Source organism: Gorilla gorilla, chromosome 23 (genome assembly GCF_029281585.2).
Source record: "Gorilla gorilla gorilla isolate KB3781 chromosome 23, NHGRI_mGorGor1-v2.1_pri, whole genome shotgun sequence".
NCBI lineage: Eukaryota > Metazoa > Chordata > Mammalia > Primates > Hominidae > Gorilla > Gorilla gorilla.
Window position 1 is genome coordinate 27562290 of NC_086018.1, and position 23788 is coordinate 27586077.

At 45.7% G+C, this 23788-nt stretch overlaps 1 protein-coding gene across 29 annotated transcripts in view; it reads right to left on the bottom strand.

Annotated features, from left to right (window-relative positions):
- THOC5 (THO complex subunit 5) overlaps positions 1 to 23788 on the bottom strand; it is a 45924-nt gene that overhangs the window by 15736 nt on the left and 6400 nt on the right. For 15 of the 29 annotated variants that reach the window (XM_019018196.3, XM_055374130.2, XM_019018193.3 and 12 more), the window contains 11 exons: positions 19941 to 20084; positions 18910 to 19023; positions 18337 to 18434; positions 14730 to 14876; positions 12289 to 12403; positions 7494 to 7626; positions 6739 to 6771; positions 4825 to 4902; positions 4087 to 4127; positions 3739 to 3838; positions 1504 to 1612 (listed from right to left, as the gene is read on the bottom strand). In XM_019018196.3, the coding sequence (XP_018873741.1) occupies positions 1504 to 1612; positions 3739 to 3838; positions 4087 to 4127; positions 4825 to 4902; positions 6739 to 6771; positions 7494 to 7626; positions 12289 to 12403; positions 14730 to 14876; positions 18337 to 18434; positions 18910 to 19023; positions 19941 to 20084 (1112 nt within the window). The remainder of the gene's footprint in view (positions 1 to 1503; positions 1613 to 3738; positions 3839 to 4086; positions 4128 to 4824; positions 4903 to 6738; positions 6772 to 7493; positions 7627 to 12288; positions 12404 to 14729; positions 14877 to 18336; positions 18435 to 18909; positions 19024 to 19940; positions 20085 to 23788) is intronic. The other 14 variants (XM_055374133.2, XM_055374136.2, XM_055374134.2 and 11 more) reach the window with 1 other exon arrangement.

Below are 23788 nucleotides of genomic sequence, written 5' to 3' on the forward strand. Positions count from 1 at the left end.
GCTTCCTCTATGCTAAGCACTTGACCTGACTCTTCACAAGCACCCTGGGAGGGGATATTACAATTAACAACCACACAGCGAGGAAACAGATTCTGAGGCCAGATATACAGCTTAGTGAAGAGCTGGAGTTGAGCATGCAATAAAGCCAGGCTGCAGCCCTGTTATTAGCATGTAGGGCACCTGAGAAATGAACAAGCAGAATGTTCATGATGAGCTCTACCACGATCCGGGGGCCCTGGAACTCCTCATTGAACTGAGAGCCCTGGACAGTGTAACTGGGTGCTCAGAATCAAGCCCTGGGCTCCCTCTGCTGGGGTCAGATGGGAACGGGGGCAATTTCATCCAGAGCACCCCTGGGGGTGTCCAACAACACTCTCAGGCACAGCAGCCAAAGCTGCTATGGCCTGAAGGGGATGTGGACTCTAAGGGCAGTCTAAAACCCAAGAGACATCAGCATCATGGAGAACTGGAAGGGGTGGAAAGAGCCCTGCTCCACCAGGCACCAGAGCTGTACCTCCCTAAGCCTCAGTGGTCTTTCTACAGCTGACAGTGGGACTAGGTCAGGGCAGTGCTCTTGTGAATGGAAGCTATTTCACCCTCAGCCCCGCATGACCCTTCTTCCCGCCCATGTTTGCAGAAGAAGAATGCCATGATTGGGCCGGGTACGGTGACTCATGCCTGGAATTCCAGCACTGTGAGAGGCAGAGACAGGAGGAGTGCTTGAGGCCAGGAGTTCAAGACCACCCTGGGCAACACAGCAAGACCCCGTTTCTATAAAATAAAAATAGAAAGTCAGCCAGGCATGGTGGCGTGCACCTGTAGTCCTAGTTACTCAGGAGGCTGAGGTAGGAGGATCACTACAGCCCAGAAGTTTGAGGCCACAGTGAGCTATGATCATGCCATGGTCCTCCAGTCTGCGCAACATAGTGAGACTGTGTATCAACAAAAATAGAAATTAAAAAAAGAACACTGTAGTCAGGGCCTTCCTGGGGATGCGATGATGGCAGTCATTACTGTGCCTCTGCTCACTCTTCTCAAAACTTTCACAGGGACCCACCACAGTCCTCCCACCACCCAGATAAGGACGTGGGCTTGGGCTGAGCTGGGGAGCAAAAATCCCAGCACCTTGGGATAGAAAGAGAAAAGGGAAAGAGTGGCCTGAATTTGGCAACCTAATAATGTCTGCCAAATCTCATTTTATATTCACACACTTTCCACTGGTAGCAAAAAGCTGGTGCTCTGCCCCACCTACTCAATTTGCAAATATGCTGTTGTCACTTTTATCATCTGCTGTGTAGTAAGAGGACTTCACAAATTAAAGTCAGAGAGTGCTTTCTAAATACCAGCGATGTGCCAGGACTTCTGGTCCATCTGGATACAAGACAAGTCAACACAGCTGTAGCCCTCTCCAGAGCCAGAGGGAGGAACCCAGAGCAGCCCCACAGTGAGGCTCTCATCACCTCCCCATCCCGCACGTCACTGCCCAGAGCGCCTGCTCAATACCCTGCACTGATGGGGGTGATCAGCTCCATGGCAGTTGTCACTTTGGCTTTTACTGTCATGATGTTGAGGTTCATGAGGTAGTAGAAAGTCAGGTGAAGCACACTGTCATCTGGAGGGGAGGAAGATGAGAGAATTTATGAGTCAAAACACTCAGAGCAGAGTCAACAGAGTCATAGGGGGTAGTAAGGGAGGGGGGGTCAAGTGTTGAAAAACTAACTACTAGGTATTATGCCCACTACCTGGGTGATGGGATCATTCATACCCCAAACCTCAGGACCACGCAAAATAGTGTAACAAATCGGCACATGTATCCCCAGAATCGAAAATAAAAGTTGAAATTATAACAAAAAAAGAAAAACAGAATCATAGAAAAATTCAAAGAGACTTTTACAATCATTTACTATAAAAACAAAATCGGCCAGGCGCGGTGGCTCACACCTGTAATCCCAGCACTCTGGGAGGCCGAGGTGGGCAGATCATGAGGTCAGGAGATCGAGACCATCCTGGCTAACACAGTGAAACCCTGTCTCTACTAAAAATACAACAAATCAGTCGGGCGTGGTGGCGGGCACCTGTAGTCCCAGCTACTTGGGAGGCTGAGGCAGGAGAATGGTGTGAACCCAGGAGGTGGACCTTGCAGTGAGCAGAGATCACGCCACTGCACTCCAGCCTGGGCGACAGAGCGAGACTCCGTCTCAAGAAAAAAAAAAAATCACAACAGTAATATAATGAACAAAAAGAAGCAAGGAGAGCATCTACAAATTCTTTGCTACTCTTCCCACCAAGAGGTAGGGCTTAATTTCTCTGCCCTTGAGAGTGGGCTGGACTTAGTGACTGCTTCTAACAAATACAAGACGGAAAGGGAACCAAGCGATCAAGGTCAATATCAGCAGAAATAATACAGTGGCATCAGGTACTCCTGATATGACATGATAGCGACGACCTCATCTATGCTATTCTCCCCCCCAAATCCATAATCTCAGTCTAATCAAGGTCATGAAACACAAGGAAAGACTGAGACACTCACTGCCTAGAGCAGACTAAGGAGCATGGCAACTAAATGCACTTTGAGACCCTGGCTTGGATCTTGGGACAGAAAAAGGACATTAATTGAAAAAGGAAGAAACTAAAAAAATTCTGTCATTTTGTTAAAAGTATTGGGCCAATGAAATTAAGAGTGGTGTGGATCGCTGTTAATCATACCATCTTTAATTAAGATGTAACTTTAAGGGAAGCTGAATGAAGAGTATATAGGAACTCATGTTATTTTGGCAAGTCTTCTACGAGCCTAAAATTATCTCAAAGCCAGCCATGGTGGTGCACGCTTCCAGTCCTAGCTACTTAGGAGGCTGAGGCAGGAGGATCGTTTGAGCCCAGGGGTTCAAGACCAGCCTGGGCAACATGACAAAACCCCATCTCTACAAAAAATACAGAAATTAACTGGCATGATGGCACATGCCTGTAGCCCCCGCTACTTGGGAGGCTGAGGTGGGAAGATCGATTGAGCCCAGGAGGTTGAAGTTGCAGTGAGCCGTGATCATGCCACTGTACTCCAGCCTGGATGACGAGAGTGAGACCCTATCTCTAAAAACAAACAAACAACCAGCAAAAAGAAAACCATTGTGTAGAGCCTATTTCCATTTGTGTAAAAAATAAAGTGGGAAGCAGATAAATATACATTTGTATAAAAGCTTCTAGGTGCAAAGAATCTTTCTAAAAAATACATAAGAAGTCTGTAATAATGGTTGCCCTTGGAGGTGAGACCTAGGACTGGTATATAGGAACCTGTGGTGAGAGGGAAACTTAAATTTTACTGTTAGCTCTTCTACGGCTAGAACATTCTATTATATGGTACTTTTTCATACAAACCAACTTCAAAACATATACTCTGCAGAATACAAAGTTCTACTTACATTTATTAAACATGTTGGTCTTACTAAAAACCTGTATACTTTTGCAACTTGTTCTAGATATTTGACTTGCCAGATTCAGAAAGAGGTATAGTTTTCTCAAGCTTCTGCCTTATCTGACTGGAGTTTTGTTGCTATGTTGTTACGGTTATGATTTAACAAAAAGAAACAAAGTCCATGCAAAACAATAAGGAAAGACAAAGCAATATGAAATGGGAATCCTTTGTTGGGCAAATGGGTGTTTGACTCCCGGACCCTCTGCACCTGCAGCTGGGTGAACTCTTAGGTGCTACAGATCCCTTAAACAAGCTGAGTGCAACCAGACCTTTGCATTTCAGGTCGAGCATGACAGACAGTGGGTGCCTCTTCAGCATCTCCTTGCGTTTGTCGTCCAACTGAACCCCCAGTGTGGGTCTCCGGCGTTTCTGGACAAAGGAAAGTGCCAAGCTGATGAGCATCAGTCATAGCAACCTCCCCTTCCCTCTCCCAACCAGCCAGGCCTCAGCCCTACTGCCTGGCACCTGCTGCTTCAGCTAGCTGGGTTGTCAGACTCCCCTCCCAGCAGCACCTTCTTTCAAACCTCTTCTGCTTCTAGGGAGGACGGCACCTGCAAACAAGCATGCCCCAGTGCATGCAGCTGCTTGATGCCCCCACAAGAGGAAATGGTTCTCACCGTAGTCTGCTCCTCCTCGGCATCCGAGTCACTCTCGTCATCTGCAGCCACAGAGAGAAGGCAGCTAGAGGTGAGGGGGCTCCAAATGCTCCCTAAAGCACTCCAACCCACATGGCATAAAGGGGCCCTGACTCTGTCTTTTGTAAATAAGTTTCTCTGTAATAAATAATAAATTAACTTGCTGCTTCTTATTCAGTATAGAAAACATGGTGATGAAAAAAGAAAAAAGAAGAATGACATATAACTCATTTTTTTCAAAGGGCTTTTTGATGTCATTTAGATGGAACACAAGCCCCTCCTTGTGATGGTGGTGGTGGCTGTGGTAATAATAGTAACACAAATAATAATAATAGTAGTAGAAGCATGCATAACTTGAGGGGGTACTATGTGCTGAGAATTATGCTAAAGGCCGTATGTGCATTACCTTATTTAATCCACATAACAATCCTACATGAGGTGTTACTATCTGTTTTCACAAAGGAATAAACTGAGGCTCTGAAATATTAAATACCTTCCTCGGGGTCAGTCAGCTAGTGAGTGGCAGGGCTGAAATCCACGGGCCGCACCTTGTGACTCCGGGAAGTGAGCTCTCTTTCCTGTCTACTCCAGGGTGCTAAGACATTCAAGTCAAGCTTCCTGCTACACAGAACTAGTCCAGCTAATTCTCCAAAGACCAGGACTGCCCTTGGATGGTGTGACCTGGTGTCCCTGGGGGACGAATCCCAACCACCACATTACCTTGGGAGTCCTCTGGAGGTTTGAACAGAGCCTTGGCTTCATCCACACTGCCTTCGATTGCCACAGATAACGTCTTATCTGGGGGGCAAGAAGAAGTCTGGTAGGAAAGCTGCTGAGGAAAGGTGCTAAGCAGCGTGAGTAGGCCAGCTCTGGGGCTGCATTTCTCCCACCTCTGCCCAGCTCCTTGCTGACTAAGGGTGGGAGGGCAAAAGTCCTTGCTCCAGATGAAGGGAAACAAGGTGGGACACTTAAGCTTTTTTTTCCGTCATTTACTGAGAACAGAGAACTTAAGTACAAACTCCTAAACCAGCATCACCTGAAACTAGCAGTGACTACCTCTCTTTTTTGGTGCACACCAAAGCACAGAAATTCAAACTGAGGGCCTAAAGCCACATGGAACTCCTCTGCCAATTGTCTTAGAGGTTCTCACCCAGAAATCCACACCTGTCCACATCCCAGAAACAATGACTCTCACCTAAGTGCTTATTCTCTATTCTACACTATACTAAGCACATGGCTGCCATTGTCTCACTTAACTGGGAGGCAGTAGGACAGTGAATAGGAACTTGGATCTTGCAGTCCAGTTCCAGACCTGAGTCCCTGCCTAACCAATTCTCAAACACATGACCTGGAAAGTTATGTCACTGTCTGAGCCTCAGTTTATGTATCTATGAAAAGGGGACTTGAAAGATAGTAGCTGCCGGGTGCAGTGGCTCACACCTGTAATCTCAGCACTTTGGGAGGCCGAGGCAGGTGGATCACCTGAGGTCAGGAGTTCAGAGACCAGCCTGGCCAACATGGCAGAATCCCGTCTATACTAAAAATACAAAAATTAGCTGTGTGTGGTGGCATGTGCCTGTAACCCCATCTATTTGGGAGGCTGAGACAGGAGAATTGCTTGAATCCAGGAGGTGGAGGTTACTGTGAACCAAGATCATGCTACTGCACTGCAGCTTGGGCAACAGAGTGAGACTCTGTCTCAAAAAAAAAGAAAAAAGAAAAATAGTAGCTGCCCCATTAGTGGTGGGGACTGAATGAGCTGATGCTTGTAATTTTAATTATAAAATTATTAAAGATTAATTTTTAGGCTGGGTGTGGTGGCTCATGTCTGGTTGGGAGGCCAAGGCGAGTGGATCACCTGAGGTCAGGAGTTCGAGACCAGCCTGGCCAACATGGTGAAACTCTGTCTCTACTAAATATATAAAAATTAGCCAGGCACAGTGGTGGGCGCCTGTAATCCCAGCTACTTGGGAGGCTGAGGAAGGGAGAATTGCTTGAACCTGGGAAGCAGAGGTTGCAGTGAGCCAAGATCATGCCACTGCACTCCAGCCTGGGCAACAGAGCCAGACTCCATCTCAAAAAAAAAATTTTTTTTAATCCTCACAACAACCCTACAGGAGTAATACATTATAGCCATTTATAGATGAGAAACTTAAGGCTCAGAGAAGCTAGACATCACAGCCATAAGGCTGATAAACCAGGATTCAAGACCAGGTCTGTTCAACTTAAGCTTGGCCTCTCCAGCACATGAGCTAACAGCCTGTTGCATACACCAGGTGTGACACCTCATTGAGTGATGTCTTGGCACCCCCTCTGAGGGTCTAGCATTGTGAGGTCAGACAGGCCACCACCGTCCAACTCCATTCTTAAGGGTACATATGGTCCCAAGAACCTGAAACGGTTTGCCTAGCCACACTAAGGAGGGATGGCAAACTTCCCCCAAGTGGCTGACCACTGCCTTATCTATGGCAACCCTATGTGAATCACCACCCTTCACCCCAAGCAACTAGTTGCTCCCATCAAGCACTGGCAAACAACAGACTATTTTTTTCAGCCATTTAATATTAGCATTCTACAAGGACATCAGAATGGAACAGGCCGATTTTAAACATAAAAGAAAAGAAAATTACTCACCCTGTCTAGGGGGCTGGGAGGATTTCATATGAGCTGATGATGGAAACAGGAGGGAGAACAAAGGGGAGGGGAGGACCAGAAGGACGAGGAAGACACAAGAAGAGACAGTAATGTGTTGGTGCCCAAGGTGGGAGGAGAAGCAAGCACTGGTGCAGTATATATGTCTGTCTGATGCGGTGGGGTGGGGTGGGGGAGAAAATTTAGGTGCTGGGTGAAAGCTGCATTAGGGCAAAAGGCAGAGTCTCCAAAATTTTCTCAAAACCCTAGCAGAGTCACAGGCTGCCCTCAAGCTTAATGAGGACATATCATCTAACCTGGAAATTCACAACAAAGACATGCAGCCTGATTCAAGGCATGGTGAAAGCCTGGGACAGCTGGCTGAGACCTGTATTCACCAGGCACCCCCACCCTGAAGCAGAGCAAGAGGCACTGATCTAACTGCCAAGCGTGCCTTGATGGGGTGAGCACCTGGGAGCCCAGACAGGCTGCCTGGGTTCTGCACCCAAGAGCTGTCCAGCCAGGCTCACGAATGACTCAAAGCCACCCATTGTGAAATACCCATCAGGTTAATCCAGCCTTAGGCCAGCTGGTCAGAGCAGCCATGCTGGGCAATGCAGAGGGAAGAAAACTTCTGTCACCTGAGGGCTTCGGGCAGGACTGAGAAATATCCTGAGCAGGTACTGCTTCCAACTGATTCATTCGACCACAGCTGCTGCTCCCATAGCCCCTTGTCCTCACCCAGGCCCCATACTCACCACAGGCCTGCCCATACGCAGTGGCCTGAACAAAGAGGACATAGAGGGGAGGCGGCAGGTGTCTGGCTGTCTCATACTGCTTGTGAGCCTGGTCGAATGGCATAAACAGGTACTCCTGCACCGGAAGGGAAGCCTGCACACAAGAGACAGATTTTTGTTCTTCCTTTTTTAGCCAGTCCACACAGGAAAAAGTGGCTACTTAGTGACCGTAAATCATTATTTATAAAAGTGATACATGATAAACTAATAGAACTAATAGGTGGATAAAAGCTCAACGTAAACAAAATTATATTTCTTTATACTAGCAACAAACAGTAAGGAAATAAAATTGTTTTATTTTACCTACTGTCAGGGCACCCTGGCTCATGCCCATAGTCCCAGCACTTTGGGAGGCTGAGGCAGGAGGATCACTTGAGGCCAGGAGTTCAAAAGCAGCCTGGGTAACTTAGCGAGATGCCATTTCCACAAAAAATAAAAATCAATTAAAAAAAAGAAATTATAAAACATCAAATAAGAATAAACAGGCCGGGCATAGTGGCTCACGCCTGTAATCCCAGCACTTTGGGAGGCTGAGGCAGGCGGATCACCTGAGGTTGGGAGATTGAGACCAGCCTCACAGACATAGAGAACCCTGTCTCTACTAAAAAAAATACAAAATTAGCTGGGCATGGTGGCATATGCCTGTAATCCCAGCTACTCGGGAGGCTGAGGCAGGAGCATCACTTGAACCCGGGAAGTGGAGGTTGCAGTGAGCCGAGATCATGCCATTGCACTCCAGCCTGGGCAACAAGAGCAAAACTCTGTCTCAAAAAACAAACAAACAAAAAATAATAAATAAGCAGGCTGGGTGCAGTGGCTCATGCCTGTAATCCCAGCACTTTGGGAGGCCACGGCAGGTGGATCACCTGAGGTCAGGAGTTTGAGACCAGACTGGCCAACATGGTGAAACCCAATCTCTGCTATAAATACAAAAATTGGCCAAGTGTGGGGGCATGCACCTGTAATCCCAGCTACTCCAGAGGCTGAGGCAGAAGAATTGCTTGAACCTGGGAGATGGAGGTTGCAGTGAGCCAAGACTTTACCACTGCACTCCAGCCTGGGCAACAGAGCAAGACCCTGCCTCAAAATAAAATAAAATAAAATAAAATAAAATAAAATAAAATAAACAAATGAAAGGCATATAAGCCTCTACACAAAAACCTGAGAAATGAAAAGTCTAAAATAAGTGGATACATGTGAATGTCAATGGCCTGGAAGACTCAAATATTGTCCAGGTAACAATTTATTCTAAAGTGGTCTGCAGATTCAATGCAATCCCTGTCAAAATCCCAGCAGGTAAAAACAGACAACCTGATTCTGAAAGTTGTATGTAAATGCAAAGGGCCAAGAATAACCAAGACAATCCTGAAGAAATAGGTTGGAACTGTGCATCGAGACTTCTGATAAAGCCACAGTAAATAAGGTGGTGTGATACTGTGCAAGGATGGACACAGAGATTATACACATATCAACATGTACAAAGACATTTGATTTGTGACAAAAGTGGCACTACAGAGCAGTGGAAAGAGAATGTCTTCAATAAATGGTCAGCTAAATACTTATGTGGAAAGAAAAAATGAATTTTTACCCTTAACTAACACTATATACAAAATCACTTCCAGGATGACAACAGATTTAAATAGAAAGATTTCTTAAACAAGACACAAAAAAAGTACTAACCATAAAGGAAAAGAATAATTAGTAAAATTAGGAACATGCCCTCATTAAAAGATACCATTAGCAAAGTGAAAAGGCAGGAGGTTACAGAACGGGAAAGACCTGGGAAAAAACTCATCTCCAGGCAATCCAACAGAAAACAGGCAAAAGACTTGCCTAGGCCCATCACAAGAGGTTATCCAAAAGGCAAAACGTGCTGTGTTCAACATCACTAGTCCTCAGGGAAATAAAAATTAAAACTATAATGAGATACCCTCCAGAGTAGCCAAAATTAAGGAGACTGACAGTATAAAGTGTTGACAAGGATGTAAAACAATTAGAACTTGCATATGGTGCTGGTGGGAATTTCTGTAAATCGGTACAACCAGTTTAGAAAACTGTTTCAGTGTCTACAAAAGCTAAATATATGTATAACATACTGTATGACCTAGAATTTCATTCCTGGGTATATATTCAACAGACAGATGTACACATGTATGCCAAAACACATGTATAAGAATGCTCATAGCAGCATTATTGAAATGGCCCTGAACTGGAAACAACCAATTACTAAACATCAATGAAAACAAACTCTTGTACTCACAATAGCACAGATGAATCTTAGAAACATACTGCTGAACAAAAGAAGCCAGACATAGGAGTATATACTATGATTCTCTTTGTATAGAGTTCAAAAACAGGCAAAACTAACCTATGATGTTAAGATGTCAAGATTATGGTTACTGGGGTGTGAGGGAAGATAGGGACTGGGAAGGGGAATAAAGGAGCTTCCAGGAAATTGTTAATGTTCTTTCTCTGGGATTTTGGGTGCTGGTTATACAGATGTGTTTGCTTAGTGAATATTCATTGAGCCATACACTTGCGAGTTATATGCTTTTCTGTATAAAAAACTCTGTTTTAAAGTAATATATGGTACATTGTTTTTAAAAGTTGTATTCAAGACCTTAGGCAATGAATTCAGGTTTTGTTTCAGAGATTTTGTGTGCTTTTCTTCTGTTTTTTTTTTCTTTTTTTTCTTGACTTGGGAAAGATTGAACTAGATCGCCTCGAGTTTCAAGTTTGCAGATTCTGCACAGTGCATGAGGACCAATTGTACAATATATAAAGTAAAATAAAAAGCATTTTAGGCTGGGCGTGGTGGCTCACGCCTGTAATCCCAGCACTTTGGGAGACCAAGGCGGGCAGATCACAAGGTCAGGAGATCGAGACCATCCTGGCTAACACGGTGAAACCCCGTCTCTACTAAAAATACAAAACAAAAAATTAGCTGGGCATGGTGGCAGGCGCTTGTAGTTCCAGCTACTCAGGAGGCTGAGGCAGGAGAATGGCGTGAACCCAGGAGGCAGAGCTTGCAGTGAGCCGAGATTGCGCCACTGCACTCCAGCCTGGGCGACAGAGCGAGACTCTGTCTCAGAAAAAGAAAAAAAAAAAAAAACCATTTTAGGCCGGGTGTGGGGGCTCATGCCTATAATCCCAGTACTTTGCCGAGGCAGGCAGATCACCTGAGGTTAGGAGTTCAAGACTAGCCTGGCCAACATGGTGAAACCCCATCTCTACTAAAAATACAAAAATTAGCCAGGTGTGGTGGCGGGTGCCTGTAAACCCAGCTACTCAGGAGGCAGAGCAGGAGAATCACTTGAACCTGGGACGCAGAGGTTGCAGTGAGCCGAGATGGTGCCACTCCACTACAGCCTGTGCGACAGAGCAACTCTGTCTCCAAAAAAAAAAAAAAAAAAAAAAAAGGCATTTTAAAGTCATGGGGGGCAGTGGCAAAGGTGGGTAAGGAAAAGCAAAAAAAAAAAAGTGGTATTCAAGTTTGTAAAACAAAAGCTCCCAGTTCCCAGTCCTCAAAGTAGCTGCTAATGGTCTGCTATGAATATAGACTTTTCCAAGCATATACCCAACTCCTACTTGTATATATCCCTACAGATACTTTGTAAACCAAGGTATAGAAATGAGTCCATACTATATGTTCTACAACTTGCATTTCTTATCTAATATGACAGATCTTCTTTCGTATTTCAGTTATTCTGTCAGTGGTTCAAATATCAGTGGTTTGATTCCATACTTTCATCACAGCTCTAAGGCTGTACCATACAAGAATTTATTTAACCTGTACCCTATTTCAGGACATTTAGAAAATTTCCAGGTAACAAGAGAAAATTTAACCATGCAGAGGCTTTGGTTAAGTACAACCAAAACTTTTAATTTCTGCTCTATCACCCAGGCTGGAGCGATCCTCCTGCCTCAGCCTTCCAAGTAGCTGGGACGACAGGCACATGCCACCATGCCCAGTTAATTTTTTTTTGTAGAGGCGGGGTCTCCCGATATTGCCCAGGCTGGTCTCAAACTCCTGGGCTCAAGTGATCCTCCCCCCTCAGCCACCCGAAGTGCTAGGATTACAGGCATGAAGCACCACAAGCAGTCAACAACTCTCCTTCTACGCTTAGAGTTGAAGAAAGGAAATATAGATCTTGCCAAATCCTAAGAAAAAAAGCAAATTTATCTCTAGGATCCTTTTACAAAGTTCTTTCATATTAGCCATCTACCTTGCTTCATAAAATTATAAGGATTTAGACCAAATCTGGCTTCGCAAAGCAAATAAAAAGTGGATCACCTATACAGAAAGACATTATGTTTTACAGGTGAAGTGTTGACTCTTCCTCATGAGTAAAGTTTTTTTCAGAGTGAGAAGATCTGCTGAGCAGTCTGACCCTGAAGCATGGTTGGGGGATCAAACAGACATCCACAGGAAGCAAGTTTAGATGCCTGGAGATTGTGAGGCTGGTGGGGGCCATGCAGGGGGTAAACTAAATTTACACAGTCTGAGAAAGTATGTTACCCAGAGAAGGCTCTTGATGAAAACACCCAGGTCAATGTGTGTATATATTCCTGAGGCCAGCACTTCTTCCTCCCAGACACAAGCTTATCACACCAACTGGGTAGGGATGCAGACAAGGCCATCCTTATACTATACTCTAATTTAGGGTAATAGACCTGGCAAAGCCCAAAGGGTGACATGGCTTCTGGCAGCGCCTGGTCAGTGGTGAAGGCAAAGCAAAAGGCCAGCGGGCCCCACCTGCATGATGCTGTTGAGGCGGGGCTGGAGGCTGCTCAGGTACTCCTTCTTCACCTCAATCTCCTTGAGAATCTTCTCCTTGTTAGATAGGCACTCTCGGTACTTCTCTGCCAGCCTGTTGGGGGAGGAAAGAGCATTGTCACCTGATATACCCCAGTGATACCTCAACATGCTTGTTCACTGTCAGACTCCACCTAATAGTAGCAGCCATGATTAACTGCCAATGTTTATCCAGCACTCAATGTGTGCCAGGTACTTTGGTGAGCTCTTTAAAAGCATAATTACATTTAATCCTTATAAAGACCCTGGAAGACAGGGACTTTTCTTATCCCCAAAGGAGGAAACCAAGGCTCAGGCAAGTAGATAACTTGCCCAAGGGCATCCAGCTAAGAACAAACACTGCGCTAGGCTTTGGATCCATGTCTCTTGCTCTCCAGAGGCTCTGTCTGCTGTGTAACCACTAGGGAATACACATGCCATCTTCTGCTCCATTTCTTGCTTGAGAGGTAAGACCTAAAACTTTCACAAACATGGACTTAGCAGCTATATAACCCAAAAGAGGCCCATGGACTGGCCTGGTTAGCACAGGGTGGGAACAGATTCTGGACCAGTGCCACAAGAATGCAGCACTGATGGCTGAGTCAGTGCCCAGCACAATCAGTGGACTGGACAGCGGAGTGACAGGTCAGCCCCATCTGCTAAGACACTGACGCAAATTTCCTCAGAACCAGACTCGGCCGGGAATGGTGGCTCATGCCTGTAATTCCAGCACTTTGGGAGGCCCAGGCAGGCGGATCACCTGAGGTCAAGAGTTCGAGACCAGCCTGGCCAACATGGTGAAACCCTGCTTCAACTAAAAATACAAAAATTAGCTGGGCGTGGTGGCACACGCCTGTAGTCCCAGCTACTCAGGAGGCTGAGGCAGGAGAATTGGTTGAACCAGGGAGGTGGAGGTTGCAGCAAGCCGAGATCACGCCATTGCATTCCAGCCTGGGCGACAAGAGTGAAACTCCGTGTCAAAAAAATAAATAAATAAATAGATAAATAAATAAATAAACCTCTTTATTCGTATAGAAAAGTTTATACCTAAAGTGTGACTTGAAGCATTATTTATTTATTTATTTTTTGAGACAGAGTCTCATTCTGTCGCCCAGGCTAGAGTGCAGTGGCGCAATCTCGGCTCACTGCAACCTCTGCCTCCCGGCTTCACGCCATTCTCCTGCCTCAGCCTCCTGAGTAGCTGGGACTACAGGCACCCGCCACCATGCTCGGCTAATCTTTTATATTTTTAGTAGAGACGGGGTTTCACCATGTTAGCCAGGATGGTCTTGATCTCCTGACCTTGTGATCCGCCTGCCTCGGCCTCCCAAAGTGCTGGGATTACAGACGTGAGCCACCTCGCCTGGCTGAAGCATTATTTATGACAGCAAAAAATGGAAACAACCTAAAATCCAACAGGGGAATAATTTTGTGCATTTTTCTATACACTAGAATATACACTAGAATGTTGCACAACCTCCTGAAATAGTGTTTACAAAGCTTTATGCCATAGGCATACACTTATAGATAAGGGGAAAGGCAAATACAAAATTAGATTTATGGTACAAAAGCTAAGGTCTTCGGCATTAAAATTTCAAGGAGAGACCAGGCATGGTAACTCACACCTGTAATCCCAGCACTTTGGGAGGCCAAGGTGGGAGGATCACTTGAAGCCAGGAATTCAAGACCAGCCTGGGTAACAGAGTGAGACCCCTGCTCTACAAAAATAAAAACATTAGCCAGGCATGGTGGCAGGCACCCATAGTCCTGGCTACTTGGGAGGCTGAGGCGGAAGGATCGCTTGAGCCCAGGAGGTCAAGGCTGAAGTGAGTCATGATAGTGCCACAGCACTCCATCCTGAGCAATAGAGTGAAACGCCATCTCTTTGAAAAAAAAAAAAAGGACCAGGCACAGTGGCTCACGTCTGTAATCCCAGCACTTTGGGAAGCCAAGGCAGGCAGATCACTTGAGGTCAGGAGTTTGAGATCAGCCTAGCCAACATGGTGAAACCCCATCTCTACAAAAAATACAAATAATAGATGGGCGTGGTGGTGCACACCTACCACCCAGCTACTCGGGAGGCTGAGGACTGAGAATCACTTGAACCTGGGAGGCAGAGGTTGCAGTGAACTGAGATCACACCACCGCACTCCAGCCTGGGAGACAGAGTGAGACTCCATCTCAAAAAAAAAAAACAAAAAAAACCCTTAAGCAATTATAACCCCAACCCCATCCATGATGAGGTTGGTGAAGTTTAAACTATCCAGTGTGATTTAATCATAAAATGGGATTTGGTCTTAGAAACTATTCTAAGAGCTGCACAGTGTTTTGCTGCCTTATCCTGGGTCATGACAAAGCACTGACACTTTGTGGTTAAAAGGTCAGGAAGGAGGAAATGCTACCTTTTCCGCTGCTCCAGCTCCCAGTCCAGACGTGCCAGTGTTTGCTGGTGAGGGTCTCCCATGGTGACTTCGGCCTTGCTGATATCTGGTGGAGCCTCCTTATAAAACTCCTCTAAACTGACCAGATCAATTTCTTCATGCTTTGACCTACAGACAAAAACATGACATCAAGCTGCTGTTCTCAGGAAACTAAACTGTAGTTTAAGCAGGCCCAAAGTTATCCCCAACATATGCCTGCTTAGTCCTGGTCTACAGGATCCTGGAATCCAGTCTTCTCCACAAATGCTCATTAGCAGATGTTTCAGTGTGAAGAAAGGTAGTTGGTGACATGCCATAGGATCCTTATCCATGCTGTCCAACCTTTTTACCCATGAATTAAAGACTCGGAAGGGATTCTTATCAAATTTACAAATGTCTCCAAGCTGAGTAGGAGAACTACTAGCTAAAAAGTCAAATAAAAACACTACAGCCTGGGCCTAGGCTGTAGGGTTGAAAGCAAGACATAATTTAACAGGAATAAATATAAGGGTCTGCACTTCAGTTCAAGACATTAGCCGCATAAGAATAGAATGAGGAAGATCCAGCATGCGAGAACTGGATGGAAAAAGATCTAGAGGCTTAAACCGTTGCATGCATAGTGATTTATATGTATAAAAGAAAAGAAATTCTGCCAGGCACGGTGGCTCACCCCTGTAATCCCAGCACCTTCGGAGGCCAAGGCAGGTGGATTACCTAAGGTCAGGAGTTCGAGACCAGCCTTATCAACAAGGTGAAACCCCGTCTCTACTAAAAATTAGCTGGGCGTGGTGACGCATGCCTGTAATCCCAGCTACTTGGGAGGCTGAGGCAGGAGAATCGCTTGAACCCAGGAGGCAGAGGTTGCGGTGAGCCAAGATTGCGCCGTTGCACTCCAGCCTGGGAGACAGAGCGAGACTCCATCTCAAAAAAATCCAATCCTCTTTGCTGTATTAACATAGTTGACTGCTCAGGTTATGGTCAGATGACAGTAATAATAACGGCAGCTATCATATATTAATAAGCACCCACTATATGTCATCCTCACCTCATTTAAGCCTCACAACAACTCTAAGAGGTGGGGAGTTTTAATCTCCATTTTTTGACTGAGATGGAGGCTTCTATCAGTAAGCAGCTTGCCCAAGGTCCACAGCTATGGAGTGGCCAAGCTGGGATTTGAACCCAGGCTGTGTAACTTCAAGGCCTATGCTCCTTCCATGTGGCCGTCTGCCTCCCAACAGGCGCAAGTTCCACTGTATTCTGGGTTTGTCAGTTTCCATTTGGGTGATGATTACAGACCAGTACATCACATTATTTTGTTTTTGATACCTTTTTAATTTGGAAATAGTTCAAGACTCAAAGAAGTTTCAAAAATAATACTTAGAATGTATTTCCTCCATGTACCCTTCACCCAATGATACTATCTTATCTAACCACATTATACATTGTCAAAACCAGGAACTGACACTGGTACAATATTATTAACTCAAGTACAGACCTGATGCAGATTTCACCTCTATTCATATTTAACTATTATTATGTGACGATTTTGTGGAACAGATAAAGATGCCTCTCAAAAATCAGCATCAGGGCTGGGCACAGTGGCTCATGCCTGTAATTCTAGCACTTTGGGAGGTCAACGGGTGGATCATCTGAGGTCAGGAGTTTGAGACCAGCCTGGCCAACATGGTGAAACCCCGTCTTTACTAAAAACACGAAAATTAGCTGGGTGTGGTGGCTCATGCATGCAATCGCTTGAACCAGGGAGGCAGAGGTTGCAATGAGCCAAGATCACGCCACCACACTCCAGCCTGGGCAACAGAGCGAGACTTTGTCTTTAAAAAAAAAAAGAAAAGAAAAGAAAGGAAAAAAATCAGCATCAGGCCAGGCGTGGTGGCTTACACCTTTAATCTTAGCCTTTTGGGAGGCCAAGGCAGGTGGATCATTTGCAACCAGGAGTTTGAGACTAGCCCAGCATGGCAAAACCCTATCACTACTAAAAATACAAAAAATTAGCCAGGCATGGTGGCGCATGCCAATAGTCCCAGCTACTCAGGAGGCTGAAATGGGAGGATCATCTGAGCCAAGTCAAGTCAAGGCTGCAGTGAGCCGGGATTGTGCCACTGCAGCAGCCTGGGTGACAGGAGTGAGACCCTGTCTCAAAAAAAAAAAAAAAAAAGACAAAAAACAAAACAATCAATCAGCATCATGATTATTAAAAATATTCTGGACCCACCGGGTGCGGTGGCTCATGCCTGTAATCCCAGCACTTTGGGAGGCTGAGGCGGGCGGATCATAAGATCAGGAGATCGAGACCATCCTGGCTAACACGGTGAAACCCTGTCTCTACTAAAAACACGAAATATTAGCCAGGTGTGGTGGCAAGCGCCTGTAGTCCCAGCTACTCGGGAGGCTGAGGCAGGAGAATGGCGTGAACCCGGGAGGCGGAGCTTGCAGTGAGCCGAGATCACGCCACTGCACTCCAGCCTGGGTGACAGAGCAAGACTCCATCTCAAAAAAAAAAAAAAAAAAAAAAAATATATATATATATATATATATACACACACATATCTATATATACACACACATATATATATATACACGCACATATATATATATACACACACACACACACACATATATATATATATATATATATATCCTGGACCCAATGTCTAATAGGCCCCCTGCATGTGTCAAGTTTGTTACAGATAAAAGCTGCTTTCAGTTTGCATAAACAGGTCTGATCAAGTGAGAACACTTCCCCTTCTCTTCCTGTTTACTCCTTCCTCCTTCTCATCTCTCAGCTTGGTTTTGAGGAAGGACACTGACAAACTGTAGTTTCTTCACCTGAAGGCAGCTAAGCAGCAAGAAATTCAGGTTCCAAAGAATAAAATCCATTTGCAAAAATGAACTGCTGGGACTACAGAAAGGAAAACGGCCAAAAGGTTAAAAGAATGTGACTGGAAGTGAGTTGCTCCCATACAATATGCCCAGAAATCAAACTGGTAATGTAAAGACCCATGATAGGGAGAGAAATGGCTTTTTACCAAGTGCAGAGCTCAAAACTCAAAAAGGTCAGAGAGACTTCTGAGGTTCTTTATGCAGCCTGAAACCACGGTTTGCAATTCTCCCACATTCACCCTTGCAATTTTCCCTTCTCCCAGATCCTACAGTTTTCTAAGCTCATCAGATTTCTTTTTAAAGAGAGACTTAGGCTGGGAGCGGTGGCTCACGCCTGTAATCCCAGCAGTTTGGGAGGCCGAGGCGGGAGGACCACCTGAGGTCAGGAGTTCGAGACCAGCCTGGCCAACATGGCAAAACCCCGTCTCTACTAAAAATACAAAAATTAGCTGGGTGTGGAGGTGGGCGCCTGCAATCCCAGCTACTCAGAAGGCTGAGGCAGGAGAATTGCTTGAACCCGGGAGGTGGAGGTTGCAGTGAGCTGAGATTGCGCCACTGCACTCCAGCCTGGATGATAGGGCAAGACTCCATCTCAAAAAAAAAAAGAAACAGACTTACAGTGAGCTACATGGGAAAAAGCAGTTACCGAGAGACCACATGTGCCAAAGCCCTGTCCTCCCAAACTCACTTAAACTCCAAACATTTGGTGATCTCCTTCTGTAGGTGCATCACCTCATACAACAGGTTCTGGAGCTGCAGGTGATAAGCATCTACTTTCTGCTTAGCCTGAAAGGAGAATACGATCAGAGGTGAGCAGGGCAAGTCAGGATGGAGCAGAGGAGAGGGTCAGCAAACTAAGAGAAGGTGTAAAGGGAATAAAGAAGGGGATGGGGCTGGGTGCAGTGGCTCACGCCTGTAATCCCAGCACTTTGGGAGGCCGAGGCGAGTGGATCACCTGAGCTCAGGAGTTCAAGACAAGCCTGGCCAACAAGGTGAAACCCCATCTCTACTAAAAAATACAAAAATTAGCCAGGCATGGTGGTGGGAGGTGCCTGTAATCCCAGCTACTTAGGAGGCTGAGGCAGGAGAATCGCTTGAAGCTGGGAGGCGGAGGATGTGGTGAGCTGAGATCGTGCCACTGCACTCTAGCCTGGGGGACAGAACGAGACTCTGTCTCAAAAAAAAAAAAAAAAAAAAAAAGAAGGGGATGGGATGGGGAGGAGAAAGGAGGAAGGTTAAAATTAAACCTTTTAACTACTACCTCGTGGGTCTGATCTCTTCCTTTCTTCAACCTGATGTGGGCTAATCGGTTAAGCTTCTTTAGAGTCATGAAATGCACACAGCTCTGGATCCTCCGTTCTTCTATTTCTATTGCCTGTGGGCAAAGAAAACAGTAAAGCCCACTGACGACAGGGCTAGCTCAGCTTCCTTCAGTCCCTCACCACTGACCCATCCTCATCTGGGGCCAAAAACGGCAGCGGAGGGAACTCAGAATCATGAGAAGGGTCATGAAGAAAATAAGAGGACGATTGTATAAGGAAAATGATTAAGAATCTCCGGCAAAAAAAAGTAATTTCTGCTTGGACTAGAGTAACAGGAATTGAAGATGGAATAAGGGCAGTAAAGGCACAATCTATCTCTACAGATCCTACACAGAGATCCCAGCAATAGTAACATCTTGTCATAAAATTTGACCTCTATAAATAACATTACAGGATAACTTAAATGGAAAATAACTGAATTATAGCCATAAAGCTTGGCTAAAATAGATTGAATGCAATAATTGTAATAAAACTTGTCAGCATAAGCACAAATATGTGAGATTCCTGGGGAAAAAAATGGATTTAAAAAAACTTATCTATCGAGTTTTTAGTCACATTGTTTAACTTCTCTGCCCCTAAAACCTCATTTATTCATTTACTATTAATGATAATTTCATTTTTGGTATCTACAATTTACTTGTACATATCAATCTTTGTATCAAGCAAATGTATAAGTACCATCATTTCTCAACACCTAGCAAAATGCCTGGCACTTAATAAATATTAATTGGATGAATGATCAGATTAGTAGGGAAAAAATTAATTATCCTGTACTTTCATTCCTGTAATTGGTGACTGAATGGTGATAAGAAGTTCCAATAAATTCACAGGTTTTGGGAGCCCTGAGGCTCCAATCACCTGATCATGGCTAGGACAGAAGACCAAGATCAGGAAGGGCCCTGGTAGGTGCAAAAACAGCCTCATCTATGTAAACCCACCAGGTTCACGGCCACCTGGTCCCACTCCTTACCACATCCTTGCCACCCCTGCTCTTCAGGTCTTGGATCTCAGCCATCAGCCTCTGTAGCTCCTGGCAGGTGTACTTGTATAACTCATAGTCTCTGCCAGGGTCCCGCAGATCCACCTCGGCCTCCTCACTGTAGTATTTACCTTCCTGTAGAGGTAAGGATAAAGGCTCTGTGTGCATGGGGTAAAAGTCTCCCTGTTGGGATCAGGGACACTTGGCTGACATCTCCTTTTAGATAAAAACAGTAACAATGAAGCCTCAGTCAGGTCTCTAAAAGATCTGGTCCTTAAATTAAATGCTTTTCTTCTCTTCCAAATAGAAACCTCTTTTGCTTTCTGATTGCAGAGTAATGCATGCCTGGTATCAAAGATTCAGAATATACAGAGGAGTATCAAAAAGAAAATGGAAAAATTGCCTATAATTTCGCCTCTCAGTCCGAAACTGAGTGAAGATTGTGGATAAATAAACATTTTATTTGTAAACAAAACGGGATCATACTGTCCGTGCTGTTAAGTGCAACTTCCCATCTGCATTAGTCCATTTTCACGCTGCCAATAAAGACACACCTGAAACTGGGAACAAAAAGAGGTTTAATTGGACTTACAGTCCCACATAGCTGGGGAGGCCTCAGAATCATGGCGAGAGGTGAAAGGCACTTCTTATGTGGCGGCGGCAAGAGAAAAATGAGGAGGAAGCAAAAGCAGAAACCCCTTATAAACCCATCAGATGTCGTGAGACTTATTCACTATCATGAGAATAGCACGGGAAAGACTGGCCCCCATGATTCAATTACCTCCCTCTGGGTCCCTCCCACAACATGTGGCAATTCTGGGAAATACAATTCAAGTTGAGATTTAAATCCCAAACCATCATTCCGCCCCTGGCCCCTCCGAATCTCATGTCCTCACATTTCAAAACCAATCATGCCTTCCCAACAGTCGCCCAAAGTCTTAACTCATTTCAGCATTAACCCAAAAGTCCATAGTCCAAAATCTCATCTGAGACAAGGCAAGCCCCTTCCGCCTATGAGCCTGTAAAATCAAAAGCAAGCTAGTTACTTCCTAGATACAATGGGGGTAAATATAGTCATTCCAAATGGGAGAAATTGGCCAAAACAAAGGCGTTACACGGCCCATGCAAGACCAAAATCCAGTAGGGCAGTGAAATTTTAAAGCTCCAAAATGATCTCTTTTGACTCCGGGTCTCACATCGAGGTCAAGCTGATGCAAAAGGTGGCTTCCCATGGTCTTGAGCAGCTCCACCCCTGTGGCTTTGCAGGATACAGTCTCCCTCCCTCCTGGCTGCTTTCATGGGCTGGCATTGCGTGTCTGCGGCTTTTTCAGGTGCATGGTGCAAGCCGTTCGTGGATCTACCATTCTAGGGTCTGAAGGGACGGTGGCCCTCTTCTCACAGCTCTACTAGGCAGTGCCTCAGTAGGGACTGTGTGGGGGCTCTGACCCCACATTTCCCTTCCACACTGCCCTAGCAGAGGTTCTCCATGAGCGCGCCAGCAGCAAACTTTTGCCTGGGCATCCAGGTGTTTCCGTACATCTTCTGAAATCCAGGTGGAGGTTCCCAAACCTCAATTCTTGACTTCTGTGTACCCACAGGCTTAACACCACTTGGAAGCTGCCAAAGCTTGGGGCTTTCACCCTCTGAGCCACAGGCCAAGCTCTAGATTGGCCCCTTTCAGCCATGCCTGGACTGGCTGGGACACAGGGCACCAAGTCTCTAGGCTGCATACAGCACAGGGACCCTGGGCCTGGCCCAAAAAACCACTTTTTCCTCCTGGACCTCCGGGCCTGTGAGGGAAGGGGCTGCCGAGAGGTCTCTGACATGGCCTGGAGACACTTTCCCCATGGTGTTAATCCCCCATGGGGATTAACATTAAGCTCCTTGCTACTTATGCAAATTTCTGCAACCAACTTGAATTTCTCTGCAAAAAAAGGGTTTTTCTTTTCTTTCCTTTTTTTATTTTTTATTTTTATTTTTTGAGACAGAGTCTTGGTCTTGTCGCCCAGGCTGGAGTACAGTGGCATGATCTCAGTTCACTGCAACCTCTGCCTCCCAGGTTCAGGCAATTCTCCTGCTTCAGGCTCGTGGGTAGCTGGGATTACAGGCACCTGCCACCAGGCCCGGCTAATCTCTGTATTTTTAGTAGAGATGGGGTTTCACCATGTTGCCCAGGCTGGTCTCAAACTTCTGACCTCAAGTGATCCACCCACCTCGGCCTCCCAAAGTGCTGGGATTACAAGCATGAGCCACCGTGCCCAGCCGGGTTTTTCTTTTCTACTGTGTCATCAGGCTACAAATTTTCCAAACTTTTATGCTCTGTTTTCCTTTTAAAATGGAATGCTTTTAACAGTACCCAAGTCACTTCTTTTTTTTTTTTGAGACAAGGTCTTGCTCTTGTTGCTCAGGCTGGAGTGCAATGGCACAATCTCAGCTCACTGCAACTTCTGCCTCCCGGGTTCAAGCGATTCTCCTGCCTCAGCCTCCCAAGTAGCTGGGATTACAGGGGCCCACCACCATGTCTGGCTAATTTTTATTTTATTTTTAGTAGAGATGGGGTTTCGCCATGTTGGCCAGGCTGGTCTCAAACTCCTGACCTCAAGTGGTTCGCCTGCCTCGGCCTCCCAAAGTGCTAGGATTATAGGCGTGAGCCCCTGAGCATGGCCCCGTCACCTTTTGAATGGTTTGCTACTTAGAAATTTCCTCCACCAGATACCCTAAATCCTCTCTCTCAAGTTCAAAGTTCCACAAATCTCTAAGGCAGGGGCAAATGTCTTCAGTCTCTTTGCTAAAACACAAGAGTCACCTTTGCTGCAGTTTCCAATAAGTTCCTCATCTCCATCTGAGACCACCTCAGGCTGGACCTTATTGTTCATATCATTATCAACTTTTTTTTTTTTTTCTTTGAGATGGAGTCTCACTCTGTCGTCCAGGCTGGAGTGCAGTGGCATGATCGCGGCTCACTGCAACCTCTGCCTCCTGGGTTCAAGCAATTCTCTGCCTCAGCCTCCCGAGTAGCTGGGATTACAGGCAACCGCCACCACGCCTGGCTAATTTGTTCGTATGTTTAGTAGAGACAGGGTTTCACCATCTTAGCCAGGCTGGTCTTGAACTCCTGACCTCGTGATCCACCTGCCTCAGACTCCCAAAGTGCTGGGATTACAGGCGTGAGCCACCATGTCCGGCCCATTATCAGCATTTTTGTCAAAGCCATTCAACAAGTATCTGGGAGGTTCCAAACTTTCCCACATTTTCCTGTCTTCTTCCAAGCCCTCCAAACTGTTCCAACCTCTGCCTGTTACCCAGTGCCAAAGTCGCTTCCACATTTTCAGGTATCTTTTCAGCAACCCCCCACTCTACTGGTATGAATTTACTGGATTAGTTCATTTTCACGCTGCTGATAAAGACATACCTGAAATTGGGAACAAAAAGAGGTTTAATTGGACTTAACAGTTCCACATGGCTGGTGAGGCCTCAGAAACACGGCAGGAGGTGAAAGGCACTTTTTACATGGCGGCAGCAAAAGAAAAATGAGGAGGAAGCAAAAGCAGAAACCCCTGATGAGCGCATCAGATCTCATGAGGCTTATTCACTATAATAAGAACAGCATGGGAAAGACCGGCCCCCATGATTCAATTACCTCCTCGTAGGTCCCTCCCACAACACATGGCAATTCTGGGAGATACAATTCAAGTTGAGATTTGGGTGGGGACACGGCCAAACCATATGACCATCCCAGTAAATACAGATCTCAATCAAAATGGCTGTATGATAGTCTCCTATAGAGAGGAATTCCAGCTGGGTGCGGGGTGGCTCACACCTATAATCCCAATACCTTG